General features: G+C 41.8%; 1 protein-coding gene across 1 annotated transcript; it reads left to right on the top strand.

The window, feature by feature from the left end:
* The first annotated feature begins 322 nt into the window (after nucleotides 1–322).
* Nucleotides 323–25758, top strand: oprm1 (opioid receptor, mu 1). The gene is made up of 6 exons (XM_020087894.2): nucleotides 323–1516; nucleotides 18548–18897; nucleotides 20365–20540; nucleotides 21286–21464; nucleotides 21862–22045; nucleotides 22950–25758. Exons 1-6 carry the CDS (start codon nucleotides 1239–1241, stop codon nucleotides 22953–22955), a joined length of 1173 nt encoding a protein of 390 aa, XP_019943453.1. The 5' UTR covers nucleotides 323–1238; the 3' UTR covers nucleotides 22956–25758.
* The last annotated feature ends 201 nt before the right edge of the window (nucleotides 25759–25959 follow it).

The following is a 25959-nucleotide window of genomic DNA, read 5'->3' as shown; positions in this document are numbered from 1 at the left end:
GTTACATGTTCTGTACATGCATGGACAACCTGACAGATAATCCCTATACTCCTCTTAACCATGCTGTACTTTCCTCTAGTCGGAGCGAGGCTACACCTCCACAGGTTTCACATTCACTTGTTCCATCTCCATATTTTTTTCATTCTGTAGAAAATATGAAAATAATGGTTATAATATAAACCAGGGCATTGCCCCTGAAGGAACCATTAGAATGAGGTGAATAAAACGAGCAAAGAAAGGGAGTAAGGAGAAAGAGAAAATGATGCAAAGACAGAGGGAACAATTAAAAGAATGAACAAGTGAGGAGGGTGGAAGTTTACAAGGAAAGAAAGAGGGTGATGGAAGGAAGAGGAGTACAGGAATGAGTAAAGTGGAGCAAAGCAAAGATTTGAAGAGAGAAAAGAGGGGTGAAGAAATTAAGCTAATAAAAAACAAGAATGAAAAGAAGGACAGCGGACAAAGGGAAGTACAGAAGGAATGGATGAAGGACAGTAGGAAGGGAAAAAAAGAGCAAATTAAGAGAAAGGGAAGGATGGAGATAGGAAGGAAGGAGGGACAGAAGGAAGAAAGGGATTAGAGACAGGTAGGAAAGAAGGAAGGAAGGCAGTAAGGAATCAAGAAACGAAGAAGAAAGCAAGAAAGGAAGGGAGATGAGATAGGGTGGGGTGCAAAAGAAAGGATGGAGGAATAAAAGAAGGAAAAGAGCAAATGATGAGGAAGGGAACGATAGAAGGGATAGAGCCAATGAGGAAGGAACTAGGAAAGGAAGTGAACTAACTCATTAGTACTCGTCCTTCTGTCCCGTTCGGAGTCGCTTTGCCGCGCGCGCTCCGTCAGTAAACCGAGTCTCGCGCAGGTTGTTGTACCCATCACGCGCCGCCACATTCTTCCACACGGTGAAGTGTCGCGTTTCACCGGCGCATCTCCACCGGGCACCACCACCACCAGCCGAGCCGGGCACCACCACCAGCCGAGCCGGGCACCACCACCAGCCGAGCCGGGCACCACCACCAGCCGAGCCGGGTACCACCACCAGCCGAGCCGGGCACCACCAGCAGCCGAGCCGGGTACCACCACCAGCCGAGCCGGGTACCACCAGCAGCCGAGCCGGGTACCACCAGCAGCCGAGCCGGGTACCACAGCCACTGAGTCCGCCGACAGCCACCTGACGGGCGGCCGAAGACGCGCTGCATCTCAAGCCGCCGCGAACACAATCACCGCGGGCTCAAGGAGCAACCATGGAGGGCGCAGGTAACGGCTCGGGTGCGGATTACCGGAGCCAACTCCCCGGGCTCTATAACAGCAGCTTGTGCGGGAACTTCACCGGCGGGAACAACAACAACAACAACAACAACACCACCACGAACTTCGAGGTGGTGCGATGCGGCGGGGACCTCAGCGTGAACGAGGGCGACGCCAACCCGGTGATCATAGCGATCGTTATCACGGCTCTGTACTCCATCGTGTGCGTGGTGGGGCTGGTGGGAAACGTGCTGATCATGTACATCATCGTCAGGTAAGAAAGTGGCCCACTCCCCAATTATACCCAACACGCGCTTTGTGCACAATCAGGCTTTTTACATGCTTGAAACTATAAGAGACAAATCACTCACAACCTGATAATGTTTGAACCATATTGGACATAAAGGTGTGTGTGTGTGTGCGCGTGTGTGTGACTGCGGTGTCAACAGCTCAGCTGCCGTTCGTGCGTAAAATGCCTCCAACCTTGCACCAAGTTGCTCCAAAGCGCAGAGAGCGAGCACAGCGAGGGGATGGAGGGGGAAAGAGAAGCTGCTGCACAAAAAAAACCCTCCTCCATATTTCATACAGGCGCAGCCAGCGTGTATATATCTGTCTGTACGTGCGTCTTTTCATCCACTGTGACAGAACTCAGGTGGAAAATCGCTCTTATGACTTAATGCTGCTGTTCCCACGTCAGTCTGCTGAACAAAAACACGATGCAGCATGAAACTCATGTCCACACACACACACACACACACACACACACACACACACACACACACACACACACACACACACACACACACACACACACACACAGTGTCCTCTGTCCACATGAGACATGACTTTCTCTTAATGTAAATAAATGAGCAGACTGATGGTTCCTGGAAGTATTGACCGACAGACTCTAAAGCTTCAGCCTCACTGACTTCAGAGAAGAGATGACAGTCTCAAACCCAAAAGACTTCAATTGGATGCAATGTGAAATATGCTGTCTGCCAACATGGACATCTCATTTTTAAATAACATTTCAAACTTTCTTTCAGACACAGTCACACTTAAAATATCTCCACACAGCAGAAGTTTCCATCCACTTTCATCATTTGCCACCTCTGCTGATGTGCTCCCCAGCTCCACGGTGATCACCCGCAGGTCCTCACGTGTCCAATTAAAAATAAAGTTGATCGTGCTTTTCAAAGTTGTGGCCCCAAGTGGAATACTCTCCCCATAGATTTGTAGTATTTATTGAAGCCTTTAAAAAACAACTCAAAACCACTCACCGTGTGCATCTGAGTGTTTGAATCCATGTGATTGTTGTTTTTTATCACATATATGTGTTACTACTTCCTGAGAGGCAGGGTTTCATTAGTGGCCTTAAATTACAGGTGAACATCTGACACTCGAGCGTTCCCTGGTATTTCATGTAAAGAGAGAGGAAGAGAGAGGGAGTGTAGACGAAGACAAAACAGGTGAGTGGTGGAATTAGAAAAATGCAGGAAGATGGATATGGGCAATGAGACGTTTAAGAGGTGAGGTTAATGGAGATCAAGAGGAGGGTTGTCCATCTTCCTTTTTCCACTTTGTGATTGTTCAATGTATTGGTGCAATAGAGTCTGTAAAGGTTTGGCTTTGGAGTTTATTACCTCTCTCTGTAACTTCTCTCTTTTATATGAACTTCTTTACTACAAAACATTTCTTTATTCAGACATGCACTGAAATTACCCGGAGGGGTTTTATGTGTGAATGCAAATGTCCGAGTGTGAGGCTCCGGAGTTTCTCCTGCAGGCCCTTGTGAGAATAACTCGGGAGATCCTCCGGAGGATTCACTGCGTGCGAGTGTGCACGTTGATCAGGTTTCTAACACGCAACAGACGCAAAACTTAAAGAAACAAAAACAACACACATATCTCAGGGTGTAAAAGAGGTGGAACGACCACAAGATTCGAGAGCTTTCGGTGTCGAGAGCCGATGCCGGCGTCGATGTGCTGTAAACAGAAACACACATCACATCACTGCGGCAGAATTCACACGTTACATCCTGTCTCCTGCCACCGCACACCTGAGTGCTCCAGAGATTTCTGTGCTGTGAACGAGTCTGACCTGGGAATCTCCTGATGTGATGCGTTTTGAGGAATGTCAGAATGTGCGGACATTCTCCGGAGTGCATGTCTGAAAAAGGCTTTTGTTACACCTGTGACTCTCCTCACTTCTCCACTGTTTCCAATATCATTCAAATGCTCATTTTCCTATGATATCGTTCGCTTCAACCCGAGCGCTAAAATAGTTCTGTTTCACTGAAGGATCTGTCCTGCATCTCTCTCAAATGTTTTCTACCTCAAATGATTCTCAACGGATCTGCCCCCTGGCACTTTACAGATCGACTAAATGGAGTGGAAAAGGAAAGGAAAGAGCAGATGGAAGTCAAATCACCTTTTGAAATAGAAACGGCGTCATTTGAAGGAGGGGATCTATTTGTCGGTGTCTGACTGGCAGAGGTTCAACAGTGTTTATGATGTATGAGCTGCTATTCAGGCTCGTATTATGTATTCTGTTGTAGTTTTTCCTCAAAGCTGTTGATAGATCGTGAAGGGCATTGCGTGAGCTTTAGGCCTCTTGTCCTTTTCTCGTTCTTGTAGGAACGACCCTCCTACCCTCTCTCTGCGGTAATGAAAGGGCCGTCAGATCTGATACTGACAGTCAACCATCAAGTGTGTGTGTGTGAAAGTCAAGAGTGCTTATATAAAGTTGTTTTGGGCTCCTGCAACTTTTTGAACTCAGCTAATGAAACCTTGTGTCTCCTTCCTCCGAGAACCACAATCCATCAGGATCATTAACGTTCATCCGCCTCTTTGACTTTCTCTCTATCTTTGCCGGTCTCTTGGTCTTTTGAGTCTCTGTTGGCAGATAGAGAGTGAACAGCCATTTAGCTAATGATACGTAGCGGATATATTTACTTGCAAATGGAAATGTTGTCTTGAACTTCCCATACCCTGTTTTACAGCCGTGGCCCTTGATGCCTTTTTGGTAGATTAAATAGTAACAGCAGTGGATGAGGACTGTTGCTCTCACTGTCTGAGTAACGATAACCTTAAAGCCATAAACCTTTCCCTCTGACTCCTTATCTCTACGGTCCATTTGCCGTCTCTCTTTGCCCCACGTCCGCTCGCTCCGCGCTTAACATCCGCATACTTCTTTTGAGCAAACAAACATAAGCCAAGACCAATGCACACTCAATCGGAAAAATCAATTGCGGTTGAACAGAAACCACCGGGTTCCACTAGGAATATGCTGCCAGTGCGGAGGGTTTGCTGTTACCATGGAAACACTGGGAGGCGCTTTGATAGTGATGAGTGCAAAATGACTCCACCACCAACCCCAAACCTCTGCCTCCATCCCCCATACAACTAGAAGAGCTGTTGCACACAGCGTCTCTAAAACACTGGATGTTTTTGGTGAAGAGGCTGTTAATAATCTGAACTTGCCGCTCGTACGCTATGAAACAAATGTGGCCGCATGTGATTCTGGTGATCCTCCACACATGACACATTTTCCATGACCCAGCTTTCTGATGTAACTTCTAAATATCTGTGTCTCTGCTGTTTATGTGAGAGACCAGTCACATGAAATATGATGTTATGATGAGAGTCGGGGGAATCTGAAAAACAAGGCTAATGCATTTAGAGCCTCATTATTGTTCCTCTGCTGTGGATTCCTCGTCAAGCTCCCGCTGCTTGACATTACAAACAGCAGGGGGGGTGGGGGGGGTTCGGACTGAGTTTCACACAGCTCACCTGCAGTCTTTTGATGTGCTGCTGACACCAGGCCTGCCGGGCTAACACTCAGCTTCAAGCCAGAGAGAAAATCAGGCACAGTGTTTACAAGCAATGAAAAAAGGTGGAAAATGTTTGGGATGGATTGGTTCACATTTTTCAAGGCTAAAGCAACATTGACAAATTCACATTTTAGGGTAATTGGTAGGAGTAGGTGTTTCTCTTGTCAATACCAGCTGCTTTTCCATATCATTTCCATATCAGAATTTACAGGTTACGTCCTGCCTCCTGTGTTCTCTACCCACATTTTCCTGTCGTTGTGAACATGTCTGACCAAGACAAGCTCCAGACATTTTTTTGACCTAATTTCCCAGAAGTTCATGTCTGAAAACTTAGACCACAAAGCCTCGTATTACCTGCAGCTGAACTCTTACACAGACACACAGGTTTGGTCCTTACATTGGAATCACTTAGAGAGAGATAAGGCCAGGACGAATGAACACGGCAAATATTGACCCTGTCAATGTACACACGAGTGTGTCAGGTTTAGACAACTTTTAATTGCCTCCTTAACTTTATGTAAAATGAAAGTATAATTTATTTATAGAGACTTCTTTTAGAGCCCATAGTTATTAACTAGAAATATCAGGAGGTGAGCTGTGCAGGATAAAACAGAATGGTTCCCCTCTCATTAAAACAAATTAGTCACTGTGTATGTGTCATATTTTCAAAGTATTTTCAAAATACCTGACTATATTCAAAACTTTTACTTTTTTTATTGTGGTAACTTCGAAAGTCAAGAAACTTTTTGTGCGTGTTCATGAGCGTGAACGTGCCTGATAAATGGGACTTCCACTGTTCACATGGACTGTTTCAGATAAACATAGAGGAGCTTCGGAGGTAAAGCCAGTGGTCGTTAAGGCCTCCAGAAGACCAAAGCCGGCCCAGAATAACATCAGCTACATAGAGCAGCACTCTACTGTGTGTGCTTGTGTGTAGTATACGGCACACGTCAGTTTTGTAACAGCTGTACAGCGATGAAATGCAGCTATTGTGTATGATGACTTTTATAGTAGTTAACCAATGACAAGAGGGCAGCTCGACAAACTATGGATGCTATGCTGCAATTACAATGTTTGCTTGGAGTACTGACCTGGCACTAAATTAGTGGGTGGATGTGTACTCAGGCCCTAACCTCTGCCCTCGGCATCCATAAAACTATCGGCTGATACTCCTCATTAATTGTTTTACTGGTGCGTTTACCACAAGGCTTCCTGACTTTCAGTGATCAGGATTATTATCAGTTTGACAGCTCAGGCGGGAATTCTGTATGCCACTCTCTCTGAATTAGTGTGTCTGCACACAAGGTACACTGTGTACTTCATTGTAAGGTAGACAATAAGGAGAAGAGAGCATGCAGTGATGTAATTAGACCATCCTGTGTTGATGAGTAATGTCCTTTCTAACACCACTGGACTCCGCTGGAGAGACAGGGCACTTAGCGTCAGGAATCGACAGACGCTCTGTTGAGCTTGCCGAAAGAAAGAATTACAGAAACAAAAAAAAGATAAAGAAATAGAAATAATAATAATAAAACTGTGTTGAGAATGTTTAAGCTTGGCTGTGGAGACTGAAGAGAGAGAGCTCCAGGATAACAGAAAAGCACATTTCAAGGAGATCTTTTGTGGTGATGGAGAGAAGATGGAGAGATGATGAAAGATGATGATAAAGAAGAGGAGGAAAGAAAAGATAGATTTTATCCCCTGTCCTTCTCCACTTGATAATTGGTGGGCTCTTTTGTTCCTCTGTCATTTACAAAGTGACTCATTCACTTACTGTTTAAAATGTCTTTCTCCATCAAGGCGCGTCAAAGTATCGACAGTGGATCTGAACTGCAACTCACTGTGGTTTGAAAGCTGTCAAACCTTTTCTCTGCTGTATACAACAGCTTCAATCGGGTTTGTGCAGTTAAGATGGTGGACAAGGTCAGAGGGGGCCTCTGCTCTTCAGTACATTAACAGCGTTTCTAAGTAACAAGCTGATCATCTCTACTAAAGCTTCATGTTTCCATTGCCAACGTCACTGAGGATCTGGATTTGGCCCAGATTGGCTTGCGTCATATCTTTGGAGAATGGAAACCATTACTAGAGTGAATCACAGTGAAATGCACATGTTTACAAAATAATACAGTGGTTATTGAATAAAAGCAGAGTGTGGGATTTATGTCACTGTGATCTACATAATATTATTCAGGTTAATATTTGTGTCCTTTTTCTGTGTTTCTGGATTTTGTAACCATCTAATTCCAGAAATCTCTCCATCAGTGGCTCACACACCTCGAGAACATTTCACCTCACTGCTTATTGTTACACTTGACTTGTGTATTGTTAAGGGGCCAAGGAAGTGCAGCGTTGAATATGGTGCGATTTGGACATGGATACGTTCAATATTTCTAAAATTTGAATAAACAGGTGAACAGCTCTTTGTGCAGCAGCTGTGGTGCATGCAGCTTCAGTCCAGCAGGTGCATGTACAGAGCTACATATTCACATTCATACTACAATACTACAACACCACAGAAAACATTCCAAGGCTACCAAGGCCCTGGCTGATTCAAACCAAGACAGCGCCAAAAGCTGTACCATTGTGCAACCCTCTATAAATTCAATTCAGTTTTATTTGTATAGCGCCAAATCACAATATCTCAAGGAAGGCACTTTACATTGTAAGATTGAGACCTTCAAAATTCTCTGGCGTCTCCAGAGAGAAAAAACATCCTCATTAACCAGAAGAAAAACCTCTGGCAGAACTTACTCAATGTGGGCGGACATCGCCCTATTCTGGTTGGGGTGAGCAGAACAATGGGGAGGAGAGGAGAGAGGTGGGTGGGAAAGATGGGAGATAAGAGAGGGGGGGGGGGGGGGTGTTTCATTTAAACACAACATAAATGTTTCATATTACTGCTTTCAAGACTTTTGATTGATTTTGTCCTTGGTTTAAATACATTTCATTATAAAACGACAAACAGCTTTCAGGAACTAATGACAGTAGTCGTTCATCACAACAACAACACAAAAGACTGCATCGAATACGACAAAGTGGTGATCGCTCTGATTGTCACAGAATGGTGGTTTGTTGTACACACACACACACCCAGGTATGTTTTCATTTATTCAGCCTGTAAAGAGGAACGTGACAGAAACAGCAGGAGGAAAATGTTTCAGTGTGGGTCTGAGGTTTCTGTTCATGCTCGTCAATGATTTGTTTCAATTATCAAACTGTTTGTACAACCTCTGTGATTAGCCGGTCTGTGTTTGTATTGAAAGAGGGTTGTGTTATACTGTCAGAGGCGGCGACTGATTAATTGTACACATGCCGAGATTCCACCCCACCGGAGTTTGTCTTATCATATTGATCTCCTCCTCAGTTTCAGTCAGGCCAATCATGGCCATTCCAATGTCTCCTCTCAGTATTGATGAATGTTTTGTTTAAATGCTTGAATCAGTGAGCACACACATACGCTGTGTTTCTCTAATTACGTGGAAATATGATGTTTTAACATGGCAGCTTAGTATCTTAGAACCTATTTGGACCTTTATACAGATTTCACATGTCAGAAATCAAATTTTAAACAGCTTTGGCAGAGGACCGTACTGCAGCTAACCACTATAGGTGATCCAGATGTTTTTGCATCACATTTAGGTGCCGGCATGCCATCTTTCTCTATATACAGTTTATGATTAAGATTCAATTCTTCCCCCTCAGATCCCTAAATACAAGCATCCTGACCAACCTGCAAGACTCTCAAGTGCAGGGAATAAAACATGATCCCTCACTGGCTTCCCACCCTCTGTATATATTTAGGATCAGATCGGCTAAATACGATAAAATGGGAATTTGTCGCTGATAGTAGTTTACTTCCAGTTTAGATCCAGAAACGCATCCTTTCTATTGTTGATGTATTACTGAACCTCTGCAGTAGGTGAAAAGATCAGTCAGTGTGAAATGTAGGAAATATGTTCGTGTGAGTCACTCTTTGTGTTTTTCTGTGCAGACTGCATGTGTGTAATTTTTCATCACAATGTGTGTTTGTATGACTCATCACCAGCCTCTTGCAAAACAACCTTCAGCTTGAACAGTGGGACATTTGTCAAGACATTGACCATTCATCTCTGCCTGACGTCCCGAAACACACTCTGCCAAATTGTTTGTCTTGCTGCTTTTTAGATTTGGAACTCTTGATTTTGTGTGTGTGTGTGTAGACTCATGTTCTCTGTCTCCCTCACTGACGCACAAAAAAACTCATTTCAAACCAATGGTTCGGTAATCTTACTTTTATTATCCAATTGTTTCCTGTTTCAATTTTCAGAATTGTTTTGCAATCATGTGTTCAGCTCAGAGACAGAGTTAAATATCTCTATGAATATTTGTGTTTGATCACATTCCATCTATTTCAGACTTTGATGAGTACCCATTACCAGTCACTTGATGTGATGACTGTGAATATTTACTACTCTACACTTTTAACTTTTATATGTTATTTTTATACTCAATCATCATTTTTAATTATTTATTAATATCAATAACAGTGGATTTGATCCATTGATCCAATCAGAGCAGGAAGGCAACTTTAGACCCCGCCTCCTGCAGCAGTCACTTGTGAAGAAACACCTGAAATGGATTTAGAAGACGCCACCGCTGACAGACTTAATGATGGAGACCATTGCATCAGGGAGTACGATTTACTTAGTAAGTACTTTTAATTTTGATACTTTAAGTGTATTGAAAAGGAAATACTTACTTATCCGAGTAATGTGGTGCTTTTACTTTTACCTGAGTGTCTATTTATTTGTAATTTAAATCAAGTAAAAAATTTTAAGTCCTCCCTCCAGCACTGTAGGAATCAGAAATGTTTAAGGCGATCAAGAAACTTTATAAGGAAAGGAGGAACGTCACCTGATTAAGAGGAAGTGTGCAAATGAGGGATGAGAGGCAGTTTGAGGAAACAAAGCAAGTGAATGAGAGGCAAAAACTTTTACTGCCAATTTGCAAGAACAGAAAAAAATGCAACGTAACTCAGGAAAAGACGCAAATTAAAAAACCAAACACCAGAAAAACAACAAGGCTAAAGTCCAAAAACACAGCAACGAGTCCAACAAAAGATCAACCAGGAGTGAAATCAAATGTCCACAACAAGACACTGTAGGTTCCTGACAGAGGCAGGATCCTGACAAACATTGTTCAGGGACCTTTGTCATTGTCCTGGTTATAATAATACATGTGGTTAGGGTTGTGTCAACAGTCTCACGTGTTAAAGCCTGATATTTATTGAAATAATTTATCCACTATGACGTCCTGCCTTCGCTGACTTTAGCTGGAAGTGTTCTGTAATCAAGGTCGTCTGCGCAAGTAGATTATTGTGACCCATGTTTCCAAAAGACACGAGCATAGGAGGAAGTCGGTGACTCATTCTAATCGAAGAATGTTATTCGGGGGGGGGGGGGGGTTCTTGTAAACTTGAGATTTATTTTAATCCCATTCATTAAAACAATGCAGTTAGATTGCTCTCGTACTGCATCTCAGTCATTCTGTCACAACCACTGACGATGTGTGTGTGGGTCCATTTACCAACATTTAATCTGCATCCACTGCAACACATTCCCAGCAGCGCCTGTCTAATGACTTCCATTTACTGAAATGATTTCCAAGAGAATTAGGACATGAGATAAATAGTTATTATGTTACTTTTCTGAGTTTATTAATTTTGCTTTTGTCTTGGGATCTTTCATACAGTTAAAGGTCCAGTGTGTAAGATTTAGGTGAAAGGGAACTATTGGCAGAAATTTAATGTAGAATAATCCTCATGATGTTTTCACTAGTTCGTTTCATCTAAATTGTCTGAATTGTAGTTTTCTTTATCCCAGAAAAAACCCTTTATATTTATATAGGTGTTTAGCTGCAACATGCAATTTCAACACTAGATATCACAAAATTCTACACACTGTACCTTTAATGTATAAATAAATTATAGAAAACGAAAACATTTACAGTCTGCGGCCATTTAAAATCATATTGGAATGGTTCCGTATGATTACAGGAGTCGTAGTGCATATTTTATCATGCTTTTTAATACTTGAACTGTTAAATAAAAAATAAATTTCTCCAGCTTTAATGTTACAAGTCATTTGTACCTTTAGAATCACATTAAATTAAACTTGAATGATCCTCTTGAGAGACTTCATAGCAGCTGTAGCCGCCTCACATCAGATACCGAATATACCAACGGCTCATATTTAATCACTGCCCCAGGCCTCCTCCCATTTAGACCTATCAACAGTGCATCCTAAAGCTGGTTGGGCCAATCATAGCCATTTATCTAAAGCGGGTTCGATATGATGTCTGACATGTGCGCCCAAGGGAAGCGCTGCTAAAACCAAGATGGCTACCACTGATGTGGAGAGTTCTCTTTAATCCTCTAAGGATTAAATTATCTTCAGTGTATATTTACTATAAAAGAACAAACAGCTGCTGTTTACACTGTCACACAGTAAGTCTGTTCTGCAACAGTTGATAACGTAAACTGCAAATTATAAATGCATACTAATTGATGTGGCGATGCTCGACTAGTGTGGCTCTAATGATAGAAGTATTGGTTTGTTGATACGCTACTCCCTCAGCAGCGATGGGATGGCAGACATAACTCATCTGTAGTCTAAAGTATTAACTTGGCAACCATCTTGACATTATGCCATATACTGTTTACACTGCAATAACGATTCCCTTAATATCTCTGGTTGTGTTGATGACTTGTGAGAAATGTTGCATATCCCAGAGTTCCAGTGTTTTCTGGCAATATTGGATTGTATTTTATTATTAATGTGTTGAAGTGCAGCTCGGGGCCCAATATTCTGTGCAAACCAGAGAGAAAACAAACCGAGCTGGACGCCAACCTGACAGTCATTCTGTTTTTTGTCTCCGAGCTCAACCTGAGCCCAATGTTGTCTCCAAATACAGGCACACGCAGTCTGTCTGAACCTGGCCTGACCTGGAGGGACCCATCTGGACTGGGCCCCAGGATAATTCCCCCGTACCATTATTAGAGTCGGTGAATTAATTTTCTAATGTACCATATTATGATATACATTAATATCTCAACAGGAATTTCCATATCAACTTAAACACCACATACACACTGTAAACACGCACTGTCACTGCTCAGGACAGAAACAAATGCCCAGCAGTGAGACCCCCCCCCCCACACACACACATACACACAGTCACACCCTGCGCACCCTGATACATCATGCTCTTCAGCGTGCATGGACAGTGTTACTGTGGAAGCCAGAGGCATACAGATCTCTATTCACATGACGTAGCAGCGTCTGTTTCTGCTACCAGGACTTCATGTTTTATCTGCGCCCAGCAGCAGCCCATGAATCATACACGAGGCTACACATGCACCGTCCGGCCTCACTGGGTCGTGATGAATTGTGTTTAGCCTGCTGTGTAACTAAAGCCATGAAAATTAATCTGTTCCAAACGGGTGAACACGAGTGTGTAGGTTTAATCTTGACGTTTGTTGAAATATGGTGGCGACTGACAGAGGAATTCACTACAGTCTCATTCCGAATATACACAAAGCTTTAAATTCCTGCAATGTTTTTGGAGTTTTATAAACTGTTAACGCTCCAGAATTATCAATGTAAAACATCAAAAGTGACGAAAAATCATTGGAAATGTACAAACTAACAATAACCAGGTCATCACATGTAAACTATAGTAAATCCTAATCCAGTTTATTGTGTTTTACTACAGTGCCATTAACGAAATTGAAAAAAAATGATTAAGGTTTATTATTCACTACTGTGATTTAAAATTCTTTGCAAGGGGCTGTGGGGCGGCAGAATGAAGAGAGGAGGTAATATTCGCTGGCTGGTGTTGAACCCATTAGACATTGTAGCCCAGAGGGAGTGAAAAAAACATTTGAAAAAAAAGCAACAACGTGGAATGAAACCTCAAAAACATCCCACCGCGTAAATATGATGTTTATCTTCTGGCCTGTAGACAATGCAATAAAAGGCTCATTAATTCTGTGTCTTTTTGCACAGAGAAACATTAAAAACAGTGATGGTTTCAATGTTTCTCAGATCAGAGATGTTTTGTCATCTTGTTCATTTTATTTTAATTTGTTGATTCAAAATGTGGCTGTTGGCTGATGTGTGGACGCAATAGCCTAGTGAGCTAATGGAGTTTTAACAAACTCATAAAACGACATTGTTTCAAACAGACAGGGAGTGTAGGAGTGGGTTCTCGTGAAACACTCATTCAAAACACAAAACAAGTCGACTGTGCTTCCTCAGGTCCTCAGTAATACACCCACCAATTTTAAAGGTTGACCAAAAGAGCCACTTTAGAGAAAGTTGAAGGACATAAAAAAAACAGTGATTCCTGGAATATAATTATTATTATTCATGCCCAGCGCAAGACTTTCCCCTGCATGGTCGCAGTTGTTGCCATGGTGAGGCATGAACCTCACGTGTGAAAAAAGACAGTGATCAACTAATTAACATTCAGGCACATTAGAGTGGCTTCAAGCACTGTACAATTTTCAAAAAGAGAAAACAGGTTGTGTGGACAGAATGCTTTTTCTCCCTCGCCTTGTCATCTCATAGTCACGCCTCAGTCACAGGCGCAATGTTTCTTCAGTCAAAACAGAGGGAAACCTGGTTTGCACATTATTTGTGGCCAGAAATAATTGTATCACTCTCGGTCCTTTGTTATAGAGCAGCTGGGGTTCGACTGGTTTGTCACTGAGACAGAGAACACTTGGGACACTTATTGTGTGTTTTGGGTTTAGGTTTGTGTGGCAGAATAACAGCACCGCAGTTTTGGATTTAATGAGGAAGTCAGAGAGACAATTACTTGGTAAGAGTTATCACCGCGTTTTTTGGAGGGGTTTGCTGTGACGTTTGGTTCGAGGACTGAGTACCACGGTCGCAAATGTTTGGCTGCAAGTGGACCTCCGCACCCGGGTCCGTGCAAATCCTAGTGGACATGGGTGGATGACAACATTTACATCAAGAGGACCATAGCAGACCCCGGCAGTCTGGTTGACGCGGAAACTGTGATTTCCAATTCACTTCCCTTTTGCCTTGTCATTTTTACTACGGCTACTAGAGGGCACTTTAAAATATAACATACTATGAGTCGTAATGTGAAGCTTGTACTGACAACCTGAGTTTTCTTAATCAAGAGAATAATCCCCACTGAAAGTGCTGCTTCTGTAACTACATTAGTTTCAGTAACATATTATGCTTATTAGTGATCCAGGCCAGAGGTATTGTAATTTCCTCCCTCTATAACTTGTATGTATGTGGATGTAAGAGCTTTTATTATAATTATTCTTTAGCCCCATGGCCGCATTTAACACCATAGAATTTGTGTATATCATAGAATATTAAAATAATCAATTCTCATCAGTCCTTCAGTTTTTCATGGAGATGTATTCAAATGAGGGAATTAATACTCTTGCTACAGTTTTGTGTCTGTCAAATTGATTATTAATGATTTTGATTGACGCGTCCTTGACGACCTCGCTGAAGATACATTGACGGTTTTGTCCCTTTCTGGGGACTCTGGGCTCTGGGCTCTTTCTCTTCAGAATCGTCTCAGGGATGATTTACCGATGTTACCAAATGTGTTTTTCTCACACATTAAAAAAGAAATAAAACTGATGAGGACAAAAGGAGAAATGAGAAGACCTCGCTCTCCTCCACCTCCCCACCCCACCTCCCCAAGGTAGAAACCACATCTAATGGGTTGGTGGAAGGCTATGAATTATACACAATTTCACTGAGAGGACTGTTTTGGATGATTTTAAGGTCCATTACTGCACATACTTTATCTGCCGCCTCTGTGCTCCAGTGGTTCAGGCAAGGTCCAAGCAGTTTAGAAGCAGATGGAACAATTTTCTGTCATCAAGTGCTGTTTATTCGAATGAAGTTTTTCTCTTTGCAGATGGTTACATCTGTCTGGTCTTGCTGTGACTTCACAGACAATTTTTCATCTTTTGAATAAACCCTGACAGTTTGCTGTAAATATTTTTTTTTTGTGTTATGGCTTTTCTGGGTTTGCCATTCCTCATGTTGCTCGTGCTCTGTTTTCTTCCAACAGTCTAGAGACGTGAAGGTTAGGTTTCGGGGTACCAGGGTCCCTGCCTCTCGCTCAGTGTGAGCTGGTATTGAATCCAGCCTCTCTGTGGATACTTGATGGATTAATTAATTTTTTTATGACATGAAACCAGACAGTTCTCTTATCTTACATCAACAAAGCTTTTGTTTCATTATCAGGGATGTTTATCCCAAACGAGAAGCCATTCTCAGGACATCTGTATCTGTTTTATGAACAATGCTTCAAATAATTGCTGCTGTCATAACAATTCCTTTTACACTTTTTATTTATGTATTCATGTGTTTAATTCATCTTGTTGTTGTCAATTAATATAACACCAGGCACAGCTATAATATAATATTATCACTTTTATTTAAGCACCAAACAAAAAGTGTTTACACAAGAGACATTCAATGAAAAACCTTTTTCCTAACCTGAGCCAAAGTGAATAGGACCTGGTCTGCTGATTGAAAGTGGTGTTGGTCATCTATGAAGCAGGTCTGCATTCTGAAGTGTCCTTAGGCAAGATACTGAACGTCCAGTGGCTCCTGACGGCTGTGAGACAGCGTGTGAATGATGTGTGATAGTAAAAAGCACTGCTAATAAGTGCTGTATTGTGTGTGTGAATGGGTGAATGCAACTTGCTCTGAAAAGCACGATGAATGGTTGATAAGACTGGAAAATAACCACTGAATACAGTCCATTTACTGCTTCCTCTTAGAAAAGGTAATGACACACTTCCTTTCTTCTAAAAAGTCATTGAGGCAGCAATTACAGTACATTTTCCTTTAAAGAACAACAACTAAAAAGCTTCAACTCACAGACACTGGAACAACATCAACTATTTAACTAAGCTTCAACAAGTGTCTCGGCTTCATCTACTGCAGGAGGCTGCTGCTTGCTCTTTATCCAGCATCCAGCATTTCCCACCTCTCCAAGGACTTCCTAAAGACTTGCAAGCACCTGACCTGTTTTTTAAATCATTCCCTAAAGCATATTATTATATGAAAGCCTTTTAATGCCAGATCTTTATCAATGTTGTTTGTTTTCTTCATTTTATCTTTCTTTTTTTGTAGTGTTTTGTTCTGTGATGTTATCTTCCCAAGTATTTGGTGAAGCACTTTGTAACCTTGTTTAAATAAATGCTCTAGATATAAAGTTTGTATTATTATGTGATTAAAGTGCCAAAGGCTGCCTCAAATGATCAATTCTACTGTATATGTACTGTATATTTAGAAATGCTTCAGGTTTCATAAATTCATAAATGGAGAGTACAAAGAAATATAATCAACATAATATAATCAAGAAATAATCACATTGAAGGATCGGTTGGATGGAACTTCAAGGGCAAAGAATAAATGAAAGCTGGGAAATAAATAAAACAGCTAACTGAATTAGTGTAGATTAAATGAGGCCGCACACCTCCACACAGCAGGCTGTACGTAAACAGGCCTCAGACGTATACAGCAGAAGCACGAGCTATCATCCGCAGACAGTCTCAAAGTCAATAAGGGGATGTTGGAAATTACCTGCAGAGCCCTCAGTGTAGGGTGACAGCTTATACTGCATCTCGAGGTGTCTCGTTGGTCCCCGTGCAAATAAAGCCTGAAACAACAAACCCACTAAGCTGTCAGTGTTCAAGTTAATCAGAATTTAATGAAGTAACCGTCATCTGTGGTTGTTAAGAGGATTTGAGATTATTGAGGAGAGGGCTAGAACAGAACAGGAGCAAATTGCCTCTGTGGTGGAGTGACAGTTTGGGTTTAATAAAGTGAAGGCCACTGGGTGTTATGTATCATTGTCACATTATGAATCCAGGTGAATTAAATAACATTACAGCAGGGATGTGTCTAAGTAGTTTTTGAAAAGAGCAGAGCAGCAACAGAGCAATCACCGTGTGGAAATTAAATTAAAGGACTAGTTACACAATTTTTTGAAAATGTGTTTTTTTTCACTTTCTGGTAGAGTTAGACAAAAAAGTTGATACTATGCTAACATATGTAGTTTAACCTCCCTTTCCAAACTTGTAGCGGAACCTGTGGTGGGTTTTTATGTTACCCTCAGGTATAAATGTTGAGCCAACGTGGTTTTTCCATTCTGATCCGCTGTAGGATTGCAACATGGCGGACTCCTTGGAAGGAACGATGGTAAACTGGATTATACACATGCACGCTGGTGCCGCCTTGAAATGTTCACCATAACTCGATACATGATTAATAACAGGATTATGACTATTGTCACAGCAAACGCTAAACACAGTATATTTCTTCCCTGACAAGAGCTCTAAACAGTCGAGCCATTTCAATCGTCTGTGTTCCATCCTCTTCTCTCTGTGCTATCTCTGTTCTATGGATCCATTTCTGTTTTCTGTAAACACTCCACGGTCCTCCACTCCCTTTGAACTACCTCTTGTTCCTCCATCATATCGACAGAATAAAGGATGTTTTTGTTGTTCACTAGAAAAGGGACCATCCTCCATATCTCATGATTATGCTTCATTCAGATGAGAAAAAAAACGCTACTTGAAGACAGTATTTATATGTGAAAGTTTAATAGAGGATTTTGTTCGAAGCAAGTTTATGTCCCCTCAGGTTTCAAAAGGTCTGCTTTTCAAACAAGCCCTTGGAATACAGAATGATACACAAAACCTCAGAGTGTACAGATCTTGGAAAATACACTAATAAATTGAAGTCATTTAATCAACATTAGTGCAAAAAGATGTACATTATTTGCTCTGCAGCAAAGCCTAAGGAAATTAATTTCTGCATGATATCTCCTGGGGTTTAGCACTGTGGGCAGCTCCTTAAATTGAACTATAAGGGCTTATTTAACCAGAACTTTTCTATTACAAAATGTCCCTATTTATGACACAAGGGACCTGAATTATTCACAAAGCATCCCAGGATACTCTGTATGTACATTTATTTCCAACTTTTCATGTGTAAGAACAGCCAGATTTTCAGCTTGGTGAAAATGCATTTTTTATATAATCCAGTGAGGTTTTTAAAATGTTCATTTAGTTTAGACATTGGCAGAGTATTCTCAACGCATAAAAGGGACATAATCCTTTGAAAAAAGCGGCGGTATCAAAATCCCATTATGTGGTAAGGACTCAAGGAAGATTGTTTCAAAATGCCATTTTGCTTTAGCATACATTTTGCAGGAAGTGGTGAATGTTCTCATATAACTAGAAGATTGGAATCAGAGGAGAGACTCACGCTTAATCAAAAATGTGAATCTTGAAATAAACCTTTCAAAATGAACTGAATCTGCTCGTTTCTTTCACCATTAGCTTCTCCCTCTTCTTGTCATGAATTTTTGACCGGGTTCTAATTGTCTCCTAAAAAATCCATTCCTTCTGTGCAGATACACTAAAATGAAGACAGCCACTAACATCTACATCTTCAATCTCGCTCTGGCCGACGCCTTGGTCACCAGCACTCTACCGTTCCAAAGTGTCAACTACCTGATGGGGACGTGGCCGTTTGGGGACATGCTGTGCAAGATGGTGATGTCCATCGACTACTACAACATGTTCACCTCCATCTTCACGCTCACCACCATGAGCATAGACCGCTACGTCGCTGTGTGCCACCCGGTAAAAGCGCTGGACTTCAGGACGCCCCGCAACGCCAAGATCGTCAACGTCTGCAACTGGATTCTCTCCTCGGCCATCGGGTTGCCTGTCATGATCATGGCCACTACCGCCCACATTTGTAAGCACAAAGAAACATAAGGTTCATTATTCCTGATTAGCTGCTTTGTACCACTTTCCAAACACTGAAGTGCTTGCATTATAAATAGAGCGATTGTGTTCGGATGCTGTAGAAAGTTCTCTAAACCTTCAGCAATTTATGTGTAATTATACATATTTAATATTCTTTATGATAATGACAGAGAATAAAAAAATACATTATTACTGCTTCCTGGAAGCATTCACTGAAGGAGCAATCAAGAATAATAGAACTGAACTAGGAGGGTTGTGAGAAGCATTCATTTCTTTTTTTAATCCATGGTCGACGATATGTTCAGCAACAACTACGACACAAAACAGTAAGAGAATAAATGGAGTTCAGTCTTTACATTCTAGCTTTAAAGGGCAATTAAGAAACTCCAGCAGGCTCCGTAAAATTAGAAAAGCCAGAATTGTTTTCCTATGTAATTGCACTAAATAACTGTACATGCCTGCCTGAAGGAAAGAGAAAAAAAATATTATCTCAATTGATGGAATTTACGAGTTCCAAACAGGGTTAACTGCACCAACAGATCAAATACATTTATAATAAGCACCACTTTGTGCATTAGTGGGACGATATAACCGTGGTGTCTTTGGGGAAATTTTGTTCCTTTATTAGAGATTTGAAGAGAAAGGAGATGGCACAAAACGAGAGGAGAGAAATGGGAAGTGACAGGCAACAAATGCTGTTTCAAAGTCAAAATCTTAAGCACGAGGCAGTAGTACACCAAATAATTTAATTCCATGGGAGTTGCTCGCCACTTTAGGGATATTATACATTTAAGGTCTATGCATTTTAAGTGGGACGGTTCTTGGTTAGTCTTTAGAAAAATGTGGCACATACATTTTTGGAAATCTAACACTCAAGTGAACACTCAAGGGACATTTACATACTATTACCCTTTTACCCTAAATACTGCTGTTACTGAAAAAAACTACATTTGATTCCTTCATATACAACTAGATTAAACACATTTCAGACAAATCAAGTACACTACAGACATGAGTCGAGTGAAACTAGAGAGAACTAAAGTGGCATCCAGAAGAGCTCATACCTTCGCCAAGGCCCGACCGTTCTCTTAGATTCAATCAAGCTGCAACACATTTCCCACACTCAGTTCCCTCAATGTTGTTCATCAAGAACCGTTAATTATTCCCTGGGAAATTAGTGAAAATGTCAAAAGCTTTCATCGAGCTCTGCGCCAAAATGTAATGGCTTCTTTCTTGGCTCATGTCCCGTCCTTCCATCAAGATTTTGTGGAAAATCCGTTCAGTAGTTTTTGCGTAATCCTGCTGACAAACAAATAAACAAATAGACGGCTAAAAAAAGGACCTTGGCAGATGTAGCAAAGATGAAATTACTTGTGTGCATGTACTGGGGCTTTGTGTCTCTGTTAACCTATGACCATGAACAGTATGTGTGTGTGTGTCTCCTCATCCTGCACAGCCTCCAATGTTGTGGACTGCAAGCTGATTTTCCCCCATCCCTCCTGGTACTGGGACACCCTGCTGAAGATCTGCGTCTTCATCTTTGCCTTCATCATGCCCGTCCTCATCATCACTGTCTGCTACGGCCTCATGATCCTGCGGCTCAAGAGTGTGCGCATGCTGTCAGGCTCACAGGTTAAGAAAAATATCATTTTTCCTTTAACAAATATGAGCCAGAATTAGTTTATGTAGCAAGTTCATTTCCACATTTAATGCTATCAGGCTTTTAATTAGTTGCAATTTGGAGTTTTTGAACGCAAGCATTAAGTAAGCAAATACGAAGCCCTCATTTCTCTTAAGAGAAACCAATTAGGAGAAAATCACCGTTAGCCTGAGGCCGTGACTCCATTTTAATTATTTGCAGTAGAAGAAGAAACGACCCAACAACAATTATTTACCTTCAGTATCTGGGAAAAATCTTGCAAACGCCGGCTGCAACAATCGACTTTCTATAAAGAGGTTTTATCATAATGTGCATACATAATGTACATTAGATACAAATGGAAAATCAAAGTTAATCTGGGTGTGATTTGTTCCTATTCTGCTTTTCAACTACCAGTAGCACTTTTCTCAACCACTTTTCTTCCCTTTCATCATTCTTTTTCTCTTTTTTATGCCTTTCTCTCTTATAATACCTCTCCCGTCTATCCACAACCCTTTTCTCCCAATTTTTCACTCTTCCTCCCCCATGCATTCTCTAATTCATCTGCCCTTTTCCAGTCCTCCTTCACCATCTGTACTTCTTCTCTCTCCTATTTCAGGGATTACTATCTACATCTCCCTCTCCTGCTTTTGTTCCCCTTGTGCTTCTTCCTGTTTTTCTCCAACCCTCGTTCCACTTATCCTCGGCCACTAAACCACTTACCTCCTTCACACGCAGGAGAAGGACAGGAACCTGCGTCGGATCACACGCATGGTCCTGGTGGTGGTTGCCGTCTTCATCATCTGCTGGACGCCCATTCATATCTTTGTCATCATCAGCGCTCTCATCAACATCCCCAGCTCCACGCTGCAGACTATCACCTGGCACTTCTGCATCGCCCTGGGGTACACCAACAGGTATGCACCCGGTAGACGGTAGAAGTTCTAGCCTAACATCCACACAAAATAGTCCCCTTCAATTCAATCAAGCCGCACAAAATGTTGAAAAATGCCCCATCTCGCAATATCAAAGAAAGTGAAAAAATATTCCTGGATCAGCCCCATGATCCAGATAAGCACCAAAATTGAATGGGGTCTTCCCTGAGCCAACCACAAGGCATGTAGAAATATATTTGGTTGTTTTTGTTAATCTACAAACCAACAAACAGACGAGGGTGAAAACATCACCTCCAGAGATATGGTGACAATCTGCTGGGTATTGACTTTTTGATGATTTTGATGTGTTCGTACTTGTTTGATGACTAGGATGTAAAGTTTTGAAGTGTTATGACCTTTCTTTTTTTGCACCCTGCAGTAGTCTGAACCCCGTTCTTTATGGCTACCTGGATGAGAACTTCAAGCGTTGTTTCCGTGAGTTCTGCACCCCGAGTCCGTCTGTGTTAGAGATGCAGACCTCATCCCGGACTGGAGTCACCAGCCGCAAGCTCCCACAGCGTGAACACAACAGTGGAAACACAGGAGAAAGGTCCAATCAGCAGGTAGTCAGTGTCTGTGTGTGTTGTTACCAGTACAGTAAATAATTTGACCAGCGGTTCCATTCTCAAAGTAAATATGTAGCTACATTCAGCAACTAGTTAGCCCAGCCTAAATCTTGAGATTGCCAGGTTACCCACGGAGACTCCATCTGGTCAAGAAGCAAAAGTCAGGGGCCACATGCGTCGGAGTACTTGACGTAGACTGAGCCATAACTAAACGGTTTGGTCTGCAGAGGACTCAATTTTGACCACGATCTTCTCCTGCTCTTACCACCGCATCGTTGGTTATTTCGAGCGGCTGCACTTTCTGCAGCTCTGCCACCCACATAGCCAGCTCGCAAGCTTCCTCACCCACACACAATGAATCCTGGGAAAGGTTGATCCAAGAAGGATCCACCCATTGGAGGATGCCACCCACATAGCTAGCTCAATAGATTTGTCATCAGTGTGTGATGATAGGCTGGCCCAAGACGAATTCACCTGCTTACTGAAGGACACTTTTGAAGGAGCTTTCAAAATGAGACGCCACAGTCTCAGCGCAATCATTTTTCAAACTGTGCCTCTGAAGGATGCAGCCCATGATTGTGGACACACAACCCATCATACCACAAATTACCCCTTTTGTTTTTGTAGAGATGTAAAGGAGGTGAGATGAGAGGTGCTGCTGGATGTAACCAGAGGCTGTAGCTTCATATTTACCACACAGACTTCATATGTCAAAAAAAGTTTCACCAGTTTGTGTTTCAGTAAAGAGAACGACTATGGGCAGGCAATGATTATAGGTTTTACATTGAGTACACTGGACGCAATATTACATTAACATGATCCATCCATGATCTATACCGCTTATCCTCACGGCTGGGTGAGCATAACATTCTTTCACCTTTTGTAACTCCTCTCCCTGCAGGTATGACTAGCCTTGGAGGGGTCGTCGGTGGACTCTCGCTGCTGTGGCAGCGTTGCCAACGACGATCTCAACTCTGAGGTCACGCAGGTCACCATAGGGCTCTGACCACAGACACGTAGACACACACATGAAACACACAATCCAGGACATGACTGAGAATCGATGGCACAGGCAATTTTTGTCGACGTGCTGCGAGCTTAACTACAGCACTACCTGCATGGCTGTGTAAAGCTTTCACCGATAACAGAAAACACACAAGGCTCAAACTCGACTAAACGGAAAATAAAGAATCCATTCAACACCATGTCCTCCTCATTGAAGACATTGTTGCACTACATCGTGCATTAACGCCACTAAAATCTTCATTGTTTCTTCATTATGATCAGACCATACAGACAGAGTGCAGTATGTACAGAGAGATGTATAGACCGATCTATAAAAGCCACGTTCACAGGCCCCTAATGTTGTGTCGTTCTCGTCTGTCTGCAGAGCTCATTGAGCCAATCCTCCCGTCCCGACCCTCATCTTATCACTAATTGTCCCGGCCATAAAAAAAGAAAAAAGAAAAAAAAATCAATGAATTATCTTGTGTTTGCAGATTTCATACGCCTTTGTGCCCGTCTGTCACATTTCCTCCTCTTGTTTTCTTCTTGAATCATTCACATGTATTTGAGAGGACAAAGGTTTAAAGGCTGTCACCACATGAAGGCATTAGTGGACGCAGGGGACGTTGTCGATGTCGTTCACGGCACCAGCTGTGCTTTTCATCCTGTGTCTGTATGGATTTTTACCATCCAGCATTCACACATTGATTTATCGTCACAGTACCACGCTGGTGTTGGGCACTTGAGGAGGATTGACAGTGCACAGTTCTCTCCCCTCAAACCACTCTAACCCTTTGTTGCCATTTATTGCTCTCCCCCATCTTGTTCCTTTCCTTTCCATTCCGTCTTTGTAAATACGTTTCTCCCCTGTTGCTCGACTCACCAGTAAGTTGTCGTACAGTGGAGCGCTGAATGTTCTCCCTGCTGAACTTCCTGAATGTACAGAAGAGAAACCTGTTATTGTTTTTCACTCTGGATCCTTGTGCTGAACTGTGGGTCCTTCAAATCAGCAAAAAAGAAGACACGTGGTTCTGTTTGCACAGCTGTTGGATCCTATAGAGTGAACATATGGTACTAAATGTACAGTATATGATCAACGACGGCATAACAGCCATTACAGAGGTTATGGGTGTAAATGGAGTCATTTCTCTGGAGTATTTAACAAATGAGCCAAGCAGGATTGTATGTCGTAATCTGTTAAATTGCTTGTGCTTACGTGTTGTGCTGTGTGCTCTACTTGCCGGTTGCCTTCATCGGGAGCTCTACTTGATATTCTGTGCACCAGTATTTTTTTTCTAAAGATCTGTAAATATGAACATGATTGTATTAATCTCCCATGTAAAATACTGTAAGTATTGTGTTGATTTTCTTAAAAGATGTTGCATCAACAAATCGTCAGAAAGTGGACCAGCAAGTCTGTGTGCTTCTAAATATGAATCTCCCCTGTTTTAACTGAGGGGTCGAATATTCATCAGAAAACAATTTGTTTTTTGACTAAAGAAGGATGGATAATGATGCCACACTGTAAATGCAGTCAATTTTTTAATAATATAAAATAAATTGTTATTGTTTTCAGTCGGGCCACCAGCCACAATGAAAGAATAAACTGTTATTGGCCAAATTGTGTTATTAAAAAAAATATCTATCACAAAAATAACTGAAGCATTAAGCTGTTTGGAGCATTAATGTGTCACCTGCTGTATTTCAAGTGTTTATGAGAAACCAAATGTCACCTTCATGCACGGAATAGATTTGGGAATGAAGAGAAGAAATAAAATATTTTGCACGTGTGTGACTGAGTGTAGTGTCACTATGCTCGAGTGTTTATTCTTCACAGATATAATTCCCTTGGTATCGAGATGATGCGTCAAGTGTGCAGAGAAAATTAATGTGTGGGTATTGAATGAATTCAAAAAATGTGCTTCTTAACCTTCATTGTGCAGCAGCTACAGTCAGTGCCATTGCATTACATTGCACTGGCACAAGTTGAACACAGCTAAACTTTTCATGCGGCAACGGAGGCGCGAGTCAATCAACTCGTGTTCAAACAATCTCTCAATCACCTGTTCTAGTCAGCTGGTGAACCAGAGGTGTTTTCTTCTGCTTACGGATTTTATTCCCTGTGTTCTACTGTTTAGCATCGGATTGATAGTTTGTTTGGCAGGTTAGCATGTTGCGTGTCCCAAGCATGAAACTGACAAGCGCCTCGGCACCGACCGTCATGCTTGGTGCTCATCCCGACCGTTAATGCAATGTGCATGTGTGAGTCCAGCGTAAGAGCAGGACAAGCTGGTGGCCCACAGTCCATAGGTCGACTACACAGAAGGACGCAGCCCCTGAATTGGCACAACTGTCCAACACCGAAGAGGACATTAGGTATTAATGTGATATGCACCATTAAAACACATTGTGCAGCAAGTGACACAGAATAGACTCTTAACTTAAAGGTACATTTCTATAAAGTGAATCTGATGTTGTCCCTGATCTGCCCATGATGCTGCTGTACTTATACTTATCTTATTATCTTGAGCAGCACTTCTTGGAATCTTATGTACAGAGGATAATTTGTACTTCATGAATGACACGCTGTAACATAATGCGTCTAATGTTACTGTTCATCAGTGCATTGTCTATGGAATCAAATGTAAATCTGAATCTCACTGTATGATGTTTTCTTGCATCTGAATAAAGTATCATGTACACTGTGGTCGGCTCCTCTTTCAAATACGTACAGGTCCATTTCCAGCCTCGTCTTCTCTGTGCACTCAGAGATCTGGGAATTTTTACCCATCAATCATTAGTCCTACTCCCAGAATTGTAATTTAATCCCAAATGATGATGCTAATGTAAAAAAAAAATGGATTATGATTATTGTGACTGTTACTGATCCTTATTTTTCAGCCATA

Source organism: Paralichthys olivaceus, chromosome 14 (genome assembly GCF_024713975.1).
Source record: "Paralichthys olivaceus isolate ysfri-2021 chromosome 14, ASM2471397v2, whole genome shotgun sequence".
Taxonomy (NCBI): domain Eukaryota; kingdom Metazoa; phylum Chordata; class Actinopteri; order Pleuronectiformes; family Paralichthyidae; genus Paralichthys; species Paralichthys olivaceus.
The sequence above is the reverse complement of the archived record's forward strand: the minus strand, read 5'-3'. Positions and strand labels throughout refer to the sequence as shown.